The 12,834-nt window shown below is 47.3% G+C and overlaps 1 protein-coding gene across 8 annotated transcripts in view; it reads left to right on the forward strand.

The window, feature by feature from the left end:
* The first annotated feature begins 493 nt into the window (after nt 1-493).
* FUBP3 (far upstream element binding protein 3) overlaps nt 494-12,834 on the forward strand; it is a 39,182-nt gene continuing 26,841 nt past the window's right edge. For all 8 annotated transcript variants that reach the window (XR_011683628.1, XM_071453880.1, XM_071453885.1 and 5 more), the window contains exons 1-2: nt 494-648; nt 7,710-7,815. Coding sequence is in view for 7 of the 8 variants with exons in the window: in XM_071453880.1 (XP_071309981.1) it covers nt 556-648; nt 7,710-7,815 (199 nt within the window). In the remaining variant the exon portion in view is untranslated. The remainder of the gene's footprint in view (nt 649-7,709; nt 7,816-12,834) is intronic.

Consider the following 12,834-nt stretch of genomic DNA (forward strand, 5'->3'; position numbering starts at 1 on the left):
GGGATGGAATGGCACAGGCAGGGGTGGGAGGGAATGGGCAGGGATGGGGTGGAACAGGCAGGGATGGGATGGGACAGGTGTGGATGGGATGGCACGGGCAGGAACGGGATGTGACAGGTGTGGATGGGATGGCACGGGCAGGAATGGGATGTCACAGGCGGGAACGGGCTGGCACAGGCGGGGAGGGGCTGTCAGGGACAGAGCAGGGTCCGGGACAGCGGCGCTGCCGCTCCCAGCCCTGTCCCTGCCGTGTCCCTCTCGTGTCCCAGCCCTGTCCCCTCGGTGTCGCCCGCCGTGTCCCAGCCCTGTCCCAGTCCTGTCCCCTCGGTGTCCCCAGGTCCATCCCGGGGGCGGTCCCGGGGGTCTCTGGGGGGCGTGGCCCGTCCTGACCCCGCCCCTCTCCCCCATCCCCACCCCACGGCGCGCGAGCGGCCCCGCCCCTCACCGCGAGCCCCCTCCCGGCCCCGCCCCTCTGGGGCACTTCCGGCGGAAGCGGGGGGCTCCTTCCCTTTCCGGGCGCGGGCCCCGGGCGGAGCGGCGGGACGGGCGCGGGCCATGGCGGAGCTGGCGCAGGGGCAGAGCCAGAGCGCGGCGCCCGTGGGGATCAAGCCCGAGGGGTTCGTGGACGCTCTGCACCGGGCCCGGCAGGTGAGGCGCCGGCCGGCGGGCCGGGGGCGGGCGGGAGGAGGCGCGGGGCGCCGCTAGGCCGCGGAGCGGAGGCGGGGCACGGCCGCGGCCCCGCTGCCCCTGTGCTGGGAGAGCGGAGCCCTGAGAGGGCGGCGGGGCTCTGACAGCCCGGCCGTGCTTGGTGCCAGGGCGGCAGCGCTGCTGTGCGGGAGGGGGCGGCCCGCAGGCTCTGGCCGGGCTGAGCCGGTGCTGGTTCGGGTCTCACACCGGCCAGAGAGCGGCAGCGGGGTGGGGAAGGGGCTGGGGTGGGTGTCCGTGAGGAGCGGCTGAGGGAGCTGGAGGCACTCAGCCTGGAGAAGAGGAGGCTCGGGGGGACTTTGTCACAGTGTCACTCCCTGAAAGGAGGCTGTCCCCAGCTGGGGTCGGACTCATCTCCCAGACTACCAGCGACAAGACATGAGCACTCAGTCTCGAGCCATGCCAGGGGAGGTTTGGGTTGGACATTGCATGGAGTTCCTTCACAGAAGGGTAATTAGACATCAGAATGGGCTGCCCAGGGAGGTGGTGGAATCCTCATCCCTGGAGGTGTTTAAGGGAACCCTGGATATGGCACTCAGTGACATCCTCTGATGGACAAGGTGGTGATCAGCCTCAGGTTGGGCTCCATGGATCTTTTCCAAGCTAATTGATTCTGTGAATACAGACCTGGGCAGAGCAGGAGCTTGGCATTCCCTGAAGGGAGAGAGGAGGGGGCACTGAGGTGCTAAAATGGGAAATTTCAGTGAAAGTGCCCAGCCCTGCAGGAATCAACACCCTTGCCTTCAATACAGGGTATTCCAGGTGTTGGTGTGCTCCTTGGTTTGTGGAAAGGGGCTGCAGAACAAGGAGCTCATAGCATGGGTGCTGTGGCTGTTCTTCACATCTCCTGTTGCAGCTCTGCCTCGGGGGTTTTATCATCTCTGAGCAGGTTGCACTTGTGCTTAGTGGCTGCACATGAAGGAGCTGTGACACAGCTGAGTGCCAGAAGCAGCTGCTCCAAGACCCTGACTTTGTTCTCTCCAGGTGGGAGAAATCCCCTCCTGTTGCCCAGACTTTGTCATTTCACTGACAAACTTCTGAGGGAGCTAAGCTGGACCCTAAGACCTCTCAAGTGCTCTCTGTGGGTGCTGTCCCCTCACTCCCAGCTCACCTGGGGATCAGTGGCAGCCAGTCCCTGTTCTGTGCAGCCTGCAGTGACCTGCACAGAGGCACCTGTGCTGTAGATCCACACCCTGCCCCTCCCAGGACACAGGAGCTGCTCTGGGGCCATTGATTTCCCTCTCAGCACAGGCTGGTGGGGTGTGAGCTGCTGCAGGGTGAGCCAGGCCTTGCTTCTTTCAGCCCCTGGGGAAGTGCCCTGTCCTTGAAATGTGGTGTCTGAGCAGCCAGACAGGGTTTTGTGCTTGATGCAGTTAAATTGAGAGGTGCTGCAGCTGCTTTTGTCTTGACCTGATTCTATCTTACTCATTGCAAAAAACATCTTATTTAAATATCTGATAATGCTGCCACCTGTTAGCAGTTGAATAACTCATTTATGTAAAATAAAATAATTATTTGCTGTTGAAGTGCAGGTGGTTGAAATTATTTTGTGTTTCAAGTCCAGAAGAGACCATGAAGTTGGTCAGGGGTCTGGAGCACCTGCCCTGTGGAGCCAGACTGAGAGAGCTGGGGCTGTTCATCCAGGAGAAGAGAAGGTGCAATGGGGACTCCACAGCATCCTCCAGGATCTGAAGGGGCTACAGGGAAGCTGCAGAGGGACTGGACTCTTCCATCAGGAACTGTAGTGACAGGACAAGGGAGAATGGGCTCAGACTGAAAGAGGGGACATTTAATAAAATATTAGGAAAAAATTCTTCCCTGTGAGGGTGGTGAGGCCCTGGCACAGGGTGCCCAGAGCAGCTGTGGCTGCCCCATCCCTGCAAGTGTCCAAGGCCAGGTTGGACAAGGCTTGGAGCTACCTGGGCTTAGTGGAAGGTGACCCTGAGGTGGAACTGGGTGAGCTTTGAGGTCCCTCCCACCCCAAACCCTTCTGTGTGTACCACTGGTGATCAGTCCCAGGATAAAGGGTGATGCCTCAGAGCACCCTGGGCTCAAACAGCACAAACTGCAAATGGATCTGAGCTGGAGCTGCCTCACTGCTCTCATCATGTTTGTAGGGGGAGTCTGTGAGACCCCAACCCCTGCCTGAGGGAGATGGAATAGTAAATAAATCTGTGGTCACTGACTTGATTTTGTTATTCTTAAGTTCATTATACTTGCTGCAGTTATTCTGCATGTGCTGGGTTTCCATGAGCCCAAAACTGGAGGATTCCAGCAGCAGCCTTCTGGCTGTCTCAGCCTGGCAACAAGTGTGTTGGGAAATGTGGGCACTGCATGTGTTTGTGGGAGAGCAGTGTCCTACATTTTTGTGCAGTGAGTTGTTTGCTGCCTGTTGAAAATGATTTTTTTCTCTTAGGGTTTGTGGGATGAAAGGAGCTGTTGGAGGGCTGAAATGTTTCCTTCCCCTGTGAAAATACTTGATTTAATTGAGTTCTGTAGAGGCTGGGTAAGAGAGCAGGTGGTCTTCTCTTGCACAGAACCAGATTGTCACTAGTGACTCGTTGCCAAATGTCACTGAAAATGCTCTTCATTGCTCAGGTGATGGATGTTTGCCTCAGCACCCAAGCAATCTGTGATGGAACTTCCTGGCTGAGAATCAGGGGAAAATGGAAAGGCAGCTGCACCTAATATTTCTCTGGAGGTGATGGCAGAGCTTTCACCAAGGGTTTGGTGCTGTGTTTGCCTGAGCTGTTCTGATCTGCTATAGCTTTTGGCCTTTTTGGAGTATTCCTTTTGCTCTAAGAGAATGAGGGGGCAGAGGAAAGAAATTGAGGTTCTTACTTTGTGTTGGTCATCCCTGGCTTGATGTTTGAATCTTTCAAGGTTTTGTGTCCCATGTAAGACCAGGAATCAAATTTCCTAAATTCAGTTCTCCTGAGAGCCACAACATTACAGTCAGGCTGTGGAATACAGAGCTTGATTCTGAATATCTAAACAAGGACATAACTTCAGGACAAGGAAGACTTCCCTGAGTGAAGGAAAGTGCATTCCTCAGAGCCACTGGGATGTGAGATGATTATGGGAATATAAAATAGAAACCTGGAATATATTTGAAAGAAATTACCTTGCATTGCTTTCAGCATTTGTGCTGGACTTGTCTGGATTTTTGTGGACTCTGAAATATGTGGGATTTATGAATAATTACTTTTTCAAGGCAGTGCTGGGACTTTGAATTGCTCTGTCCTGCATCTTCTGCACCATGTCTCAAGTAGATTGGTGGCTCTTAGGTGGGGACAGGTCTGTGCAGCTGCTCCCAGGCAGGCTGGCTTTTCTGTGGCATTTTGGGGTGGAGAAAGAGAGAGAGAGAGGGTGTTTGCTCCCCTTTTGAATAGTGGGATCAGAAAATAAGCAGAGCTGCTTGTACTTTGGACTAAAATGAATTTCTCTCAGCCTGTCCTTAAGTTTTGTTCTTATTGACCAAACACTGTCTTGCTGGGGGTTCTGGGAATGTTCTGGAGAGGAGAGGCTAAGGCTTGGTGGGCCTGTGATGTGCCATCCTGGCTACCTCAAAAATGGGGAATATCCTGAGACTGACTGGGAGTCAACAGGCTGTGTTTGAAATCCCTCTTTGTATCAGGCTCTAACTTTCATTTCTGTGGTGATGGAGGCATCTTGGACAAACTTTTCTTTACCCTCTTGCAGAGTCCTTCCTCAGGTCATCCTCAAATAGATTCAGGCTTTGCCAATTACTCTGGTATTTAGGAAAACCACCTGTGACAAGAAGCTTAAATGGTTGTGGGTGGTTTGATTGCTTTCTGCAGAGCTCTGGAGAAATGTCTGTCACCCCAGCTCAAGTGTTCTGCTGAGTGAATGGGAGGAGCAGCACAAGGACCAGAACAGTCTGAAGGGTCAGATGACAGTGCCTTATTGGGTTTTTTTATCCTGCTAATACCTAGAATTGGTGATTTTATCTGTTGCTGTTCTTTGCAGGGCACCATGGAGAGGTTTTTCCTAGAAGCTGGGCCTGGTCTCTTGAAAGCTGAATTCTGCAGATATTGGTGTTTGAGTGTGCCTAGCAAAGAAGCTCCATGTTTAGAAGTGGTTTTGTATTAGTCTGTATTTTGTATTGTCATTTTTCTGGCTGTTAAATGTATAGGAGAACAGAAGTGCAAGGTGTAGGAAAACTTGTATCTCTCACACAGCTTCATGGATCAATTTGTTTTTCTTGGCTTTATCAGTGCAATTTGCAGCTGGGGCTTGTGTTTTCCTTTAAAGTCCTTGTTGGGAAAATTATTTTGGGGAATTTAGGTGCAGAAACAGTGATGCTTTTTCCCCAGTGTATTTCAGAGCTTGATGAAATGGATGCATTGGGTTTAAGGGGAAGAAAAAAGGAGGAAAAAAACCTGAGGCTGACATGGAGCAGGACAAAAGCAGTGGCTAACAGCAGTACATTACTCAAGGTCACTGAGGCAGATAAGGGCTGGGTCTGCTTGCTTTTGCCATGTCCTAATTTTTGTGCTTACTTCCCTGCTGCACTTGTCATAAAATCTGAGCTTCCCATTTTAAGTTGAACATGAGATGTTAAAATGTATTTTAGCTGCTACATGCACTTGAAAAGCTCAGCTTTTCATTTTGCAGGGTGCATTTTCCTGCTGTGGTGAGGTGGCACCGTTGTCTGCCTCTAATCCAGTGGCAGCTGGGAGGCTTTGGAGATAAGGGTGCAAGTTTAAATAAAGGGAGAGGGGGGGGAAGGAAAATATCCTAAAAGCTGATAATGTAAAAATTGCTTTAACACTCTTGCTTTGCCCTTTACTTGGAGGATTCTGTGCTAGGGTGATCATTGTGTGCTCAGTGTGAGCAGGGGTTCACAAAGCTCCCCTGAGGTGGGAGGACACAGCCTTGGTGCCTGCAGGCTGGTCCTGAACACCTTTGTACTTCAGGCTGCCTTCCTTCCCTAAGCCAGCTTCTGCTGTCCACAGACTGGCTTTTTCTTTTCCTGGAGTGTGTGCTGAGTGATTTCACCTCTAAAGGATCATCCATAACTTGTAAGTCATGGTAAATAACCACTCACAGAAAGAGAGTTCTTGATTAGGGTGTTGAAATTAAATGTTCCAAAATATGTCAGGGTGTGTTATACCTAACGCTGTTCTTTTGGGTCTATGTTGTAAGTTACTGTATGAAAGCTGTTAATAGATTGCTGTAAAATATATTTTAAAATTTACATTTCAGCATTGAATATCAGAAAACATTTCTGCTCTTTGTATTTCATTGAAATTCTCTTCATCCTAAACATGAGGGGAAAGGGCAAAGGGCTGAATCCATGGGTGCAGTACAACATTTATCAAAAGAGTAAAGCATCACCTGGCCCTCCCTCCCTCCCTCCTGGAAAGCACAAGGTGTGTTAATGCTTTCAGAGCCACCTGTCTGGGGACTTACTGGATATGTTGGTGTACAAAATGCTTGTCATGAAAGCTGCACTACAGGATTGCAGCTGGTACCAGTGGCAGATTTTATTCTCTAGCTCTGACATTTCTGACACAGCAAAGTTTCTGACTTTGCAAAAGGAGACAAGACAGAATGGACTATAAAGAGAAAATGGTCCAAACTTGGGGCCCTTTTCATGGAAGGCATTGAACAGAATGTTTCCTATTCTCTTTCTAAAAGCAGTACCCTCAATCTTTCAAGATTATTTCAAATAGCTTTTTTTCCAGTACCCTGTGGTTCTGCATCTTGGGCAATTGTTTGTTCCACTGCAGCAGAAGATAGTGTCAACAACCAGAGCTGCTGTAGATGTCTTTCTGTTGCAGTGAAATGCAAATTTTAGAAATCTTTAGATATGCTGGTCATTAGAAACATCTCTGTGTAAAATGCTCTTTCATCTGCTCCTGTTCCTTATTCCCTGCTGAAATCCAGTTATAGTGGAGTGTGATCAGTCTCTTGGTAAAGATTTGATTAAATGATTTTATTTTGGCTGGAAAAGGCAACAAGTGCTGTCGCATATATTGTACATGATATTTGTTCTGTAACTGCTTTGTTCTGTGCCTGCTTATTACAGCCAAATACTTTCTGTAGGCAAAGGGAGCTGTGACAGGGCAGTTTTTCTGTCCTGGGAGGGTGTAATGGGGTGCAGCACCCAGGGAATGCACCTGGCTGGTTCTGGGGTGGGTTTCACCAGTTAGCTCAGAGAGCAGCTGGAAGGAAGAGCTTGTGTAGTCAGCTGTCCCCCAAATGTCACTGGAGATGAGCTTTGCTTTCCACTTGCATTCAGTGATGTTTAGGTGTGTGTCTCAGTTTATTTGCTTACCTTAGTCCCCTTGCTGTGATACCTGCCTGTCTCCTCTTTCCTGTGAATAAACTCCTTGTATCCTGGCTCAGCAGGGAATGGCAGTTTCCCCTCTGCAAGGCTTGGAAGCAGAGGCACAGGCAGCATTAGCTGTGTTTGTGCTGTACTGACCACTGCAGGAAATGGAAACTAGTTCTGGACTGATAGTTTGCCCACTGGCTTATTCCTCACACAGTAAACAAGAGTGCTCCAGTGCCTTTGACAGGGAGTTCCCAAACCTGTCCTTGTGCTGTGTGTTTGCACTCTCTGCCTCTGCTCCCCCACGGATGTGTGAGTGTGCATTTCTGTGTGCCTGGATCTGCATGGATGCAGGAGGAAGCACATGTCCTCCCACCCAGCTTCTCCAGGACAGAGCTGGGGGGTTAGCTTGAACCCTCCTCTTAGCAAGATTTCACCTGTCAGCTATCCATGGAGCAAATAATCCTGAATGTAATGTTCCAGGGCTACTTAAGATCAGGAAGAGGAACTGGGTGAATATGATCTTAATTAAGCAAATATTAAAAGCAAGCAGAAAATTGTTTGCTTTACAAATGAAGCACCTTGTTACAAATCCAGCTATATAGTGACTACCTGAGAGAAGGTTGGCCTGGGGTCAAAGCTTTATTGGGAAGAACAGTGTTTAGTTGTGGTGGCTGATAATGCTTTTATCTCCTTTTTATAGATTGCTGCTAAAATTGGAGATATTCCTCACTTGAATAATTCTACAACACTTGTGGACCCGTCAGTCTACGGTTATGGAGTGCAGAAAAGGCCCCTGGATGATGGAGGTAAGCTGGCTATGATTGCTCAGTCTTGTGGATGCAGCTCCTGAAATTCACCTATGGAGGCAGTTGTTTGTTTTAAGGATGGAAAATGCAGCTTTCTGTGTGTAGAAATTTTAAACAAGATGCACTGTGCTGTTTACCCTTCCCTAGATTGCACAGTGTTCTTAGGCACTGGTATTAATGTGAAGCAATTCTTTGTTAGTTCATCACCTTTGGGAATCAGCAAACAAACTGTGTCATTTCAGTCTTGGGCTGTGGTAGTTGAGGGAGGGAGGAGGATTTTTTCATTGGGCCTGTTCTGGAACCCACATAGAGAGCACCAGGTGTACACAGTACATGTTCTTCCCTGGTGGCCCTTCTTTTCTGAGAGCAAGTCATGTGTAGGGACAGCATTACACATGTTCCTTTCCACCTGTGGCAATAATCACAGCCCAGGAGCTGAGTTGCTGTGAAGTTCTGGTTGCTTTTTACTTGACTTTTAAGGAGAAAAAGTATTTATGTAAGGTGATGCAAGTTGGAAGGAAACCTCCTGTATTAGCTTAGCTTTCTCTATTATTATTTGAGAATTCTGAAATCTCTGAAGAATTTAAAATTGGCCATAGCCAAAGGATAGTTTATTGCATGGAGCATAACTGGTAACTGTTGTAAGTCAATATTGTATGAATTGTTACAATTTTAAAATAAGCCACTAGTTTCTTACCTTTATTAGAAAAAGAGTTCTAACAAAAATGTTAGGTAAGAGTTTTTTAGGTTTTAGAAATCTAATGATATGCATGGTTACAAGTGTTTAAACTGTATTATCTGCTGCTGTACAGATGCAAAGAGCTCACCTTTTCCTGTGAAGAAATAAAAAGCATGGCTATGTGTTCCTTTTTGCTATTTCCTCTGGTGTTTTTCCTGACACTCAGAGCCCTGCAGGGTGATTCTCTCCCCCATGAACATGTTCAGGAGTACTGAGGAGATAAGCCAAGCTGCTGCCTAGCACTTCATTTTGAAAAGAATTTTTTTCTGTCTGATACAAAGGCTGAAAATAGCTGCATGTCTGCTCCTCAGTCTGAAAAAACATGCTGCTGCATGGGGAGAAGATTCTTTCATGTGGAGCCTCTGGCTTGCTAACATTACTGTTTTCTGAACACATGCCACCACCCACTTCTGTTCCCTGCTCTTGGCTCCATTTGAGCAACAGGTTGCTGCTGCTCCTTTGGTTTGGGGTTTCAGGAGAGAATGGATTTATCTGGGTGAGCCCCCATATTTTGTATTTTTGTTGAGAAGCCAGGGGTCTGGCATTGCTGGTGTGGGCTGGTTCTGCAGGGGAAGGTGCTGGGCAGTGTTGGGGAATGCTGAACAGCTCTGAGCTTAGGGATGTGGCTGTGTGTGAAAAGGAGTAAAAATAGCCCTCTGGGAACCTGTCATTGACAACATTTACCCTGCCTGTGTTTTTCATTGATTCATCAGACTAGAGATCTGACCTCCTGACAAAATGAGTTTTAGGAGCTCGTAACACGTGAGCTGGTTGTAGTGTTTCAGTGACAGGTTGGACTTTGTACTTAAACTTGTACTGGGAGCCCTGGTGGTGAGCCTTGTTTGTGTTGACACAGAGCCTGTCAATACAGTAGCAGTCTGGGCTAGAAAAGTGCATTGCTGCTGGTTTCTTGTGCTCTGCACATAACTCCAGGGAGTGGATGTTGTTCCTGGGAGAGCCTCCCAGGGTGGCTATTCCTGACTCCTGCATCAGCAGTTGTTCTGCTCACCCTGTCCTCAGCACTGGACCTTGTTTGTAATTGTTTTTAAATGCTGTGTTTGCCCTTGGGTTGTTCATACACATCTGTATATAGCTTTGTCCAACTCCCTTCCCAAAAATCTGGTCTGTGAGAAGATGAGAAATGACAGAAGTCCTATTTTAAAGGGCTGGAATTTGACAAAGAAGCAGGAATTGTCAGGGTTGTAGCACTTCTTTCAGCTTGGGTCATGTTGGGTTTTATTTCTAGTGGTGTTAGTGAGTCCTGTACTGAGATGCAGCTGTGTGATGAGTTCCCCCCTACATGTGGGATCCTCCTGTGCTGTTCTTTACCTGCAGCCTGGCAAAGCAACTCCTGAAGCTCTGTGTGCTCCTTGCTCTGTATCTCTTTGTGGTGTGATCCATATTTTAGTCTTGGGCTACCTGCTCTTGCTGCTGTGTAATTAAATGTCTGTAATGCAGATTTAGCTTTAAACATCTGGAAGATGGAAGTTGCTTTTAATAGGACACTTAAATTAGGAAAGCATTTCCTATTTGGATGATTTTTTAGTTCCCTGTTAGCTGCAAACAAGGGGTGTTGGAATTTCATGCCCCCACTTGTCTCCATTTTCTGCTTGTCTGTGAAGCACAGTTTGGAGGTGTTGTTGTCAGGAAGTGATTATGTTGTTACACATGCTCCAGAAATGTTATAGTGCATTTTATAGTGGATTTGGATACATTCTACTGCTCTGGATGGGTTGGGAACAAATCTGGTGGGAAATTTCCCTGTATACTACATGCTCACAGCTGGGTGCAGGTCTCACTGCTTCCTTATCCCCATGCAGCTCTTGGAAAGTTATCTCTGTTCCTAATACTGCTGGAAAAATTGTCTGCAGAGGAAGTGTTTAAGGTGACAGGAGAACTGTCTGTCTTTCAGGACAATCTAATTCTTCCCATCTGTTTTTGTAAACAGCTGCTGCTGTGGCTGCCTGATGCCAGCTGAGGAAGTGGTCTTGAGACAGGTGTCAGTGTGTTCATCAAAACAAATTCAGCTGCTTTTCAAGCATTTCCAGGAAAAACAGATTTATTATGTCAGAAACCAGGATGTGTGAGTGCTTTCTGCACTTCCCTTAACATAACCCTCATCTGAACTGAGGAGCAGAAGGATCAGCCCTGGTAACCTGGCTCATTGGTGTTAGATGGACCTTGAGACTGATTGTTTCTCTTTTCCCTGGCTTCTTTTCTTCCCCCTTTCTGGAAACAACTTGAAAGTAATCCTGCCAACAGCTGTAGTGCAGGGAAGAGATCAGGTTTATTTGTACTGCTCCTGGGAAGTCACAGCTGGCATTTCTGTGCCACTTGCAGGGGTTAATGTTTCTCATGAAGGGGAGCACTGGGGACAGGTGAGTCTGAGCTGCAGACAGACCTGGTGGCATCTTGCCTGTGGCTGCTGCTAGGACAGACCCCAGCCCACCTGTTAAGGGCCAACTGCTGCCCCTGGCCTCTATTCTAATTAAAGGGTCCCTCTAATTATCAGCACAGATTAATAAGTTTGTTTAATGCTAAATAACCTTTCAAGAAGCAGCCTCCTTTTGTTCAAAGGAAGCAGGGGTCTAGTCTGCTGCAAAGAGACTGATGGACAGAGCATTAGCCTTTGTTTGGGCTGCTTTAAAGGAGTGTCCTGTGAGATCCAGAGGATTAAGCAGCAGCATTACAGCTGAAGGCTGGGGCACCCTTTGAGTCTGGGAAAACAAAGGTGAGAGACCTTGGAGAAGCCTCACAGCCCCCTCTCTCCACTCCTCTCTCCTCCCAAAGCTGCTGTGGTACATCCAGATCTGGAGATCACCTGTTCTGGTGCAATAAAATTTGATTGTAGTAGAACCAAGGGCTCAAACACGACATGATCCTGCTGTACAGAGTACTTTATTCTTTCCCTCCAATGTGTTTTCAATGAAAATAGTGATGGGCAGAAGGGAATTCTATCCCTTACTGCTGATGGAAGTCAGTACTGATGCTCTGACACATCTGCAGCAGCAGTAGAACCAGGGCAAAAATCCAGATCTTTTGGCAAAAGATTTCGTTTAATACACAAAATGCCACTGTTCCTAAATTGTAACTTTACAGATGGCCACTTTTTTAGATGAGGTGGTTTAAGGGAGAGGGAAGAAACCTCCAAAGATTTGCAGTGAAGTCACACACAAAAATTATTAGGGTTTGACTATTTCATTCAAGAAAAAACTATCAATATTTAATGATGGAGAATTAGGATAACAATCTTTGTAGCTTTCTAAAATTTAGGATGATCCCATTTTGGCTCTAAAATATGAAAAGCAAAGCAGCCCTGTTCCACTGCTCTCAAGAAGATGTGTTGCTCTGATTTTATTCTAGCCATGAAGATATTCCTGAAGAGATTGTATATTCCCATCATGCACATTAATTTAGTGGGAGGCACTGCTCTGTTTTATGGGGTGGAAGAAAAATCCACATTTGTTTTGAGTGTCTGTTAGGTAGAATTCAGTTAAGGTGAAGCGTAAAGCAGATTGAAGAGTTATCAACCAGCAGGTGCCGTTAATAGGAAATTGTGCTGATTTTATTCAGTATTTTTCCTTATTTGCAATAAAATGACTGCAGTTACAGTTAAATTGTACTGAATAGATGTAAAAGGGGGAAATATGTATGTGGCTTGTCAGAGTTCAGCCCCCTCCTCGGTGTGAAGGGAGACAGTGGAATGGTGCATCAGCTTTCAGTATTGTGGCTGCCCCAGCCCTGCCTCTCTGTTAGTCCCTGTTTTTCAGAGAAAAATGGGCATGTTGGAGAAGGAATGGACCTTTAGGTTGTTGGAACTGGGAGCCACATCATTTTTTCTCCCTCAGAACAGAGAGAAATCATAAATGACTTGAAGTAAATAATTTCCATTTCTCTCCATTTGCCTTCCATCTCAGTTTTTTGAGAAGTTATCTGTGAACTGTGGAAGGAATGGTCTCTCACATAATTTACTGTGGCATAATTTTTCCATACTAATTTGTCCAACAAACATGCATTAAGGCTGATACCTCCCTGTGGGGGTGGATGGCTTGCTCTGTTTGGATTCTGCAACTCAGAATGGGTTGGAGAGACATTGCTACCTGCATCTAAAGCATTAATTCCCTTACTGATTTCACTTCCTGTGCTGGTACAGGTTTCCCATCAGAAGTTGGCTTTTTCAAGTGTAGGATTGTGTTACAAAATGAAGGCTCTTCCCTTCCTTGCATGAACTTGGGGAGGTAATTATAGGATGTGTATCTGTCTCATAATTTGTGGGCAGT

Source organism: Agelaius tricolor, unplaced genomic scaffold (assembly GCF_023055355.1).
Source record: "Agelaius tricolor isolate 1412-34295 unplaced genomic scaffold, bAgeTri1.0.p SCAF_38, whole genome shotgun sequence".
Taxonomy (NCBI): domain Eukaryota; kingdom Metazoa; phylum Chordata; class Aves; order Passeriformes; family Icteridae; genus Agelaius; species Agelaius tricolor.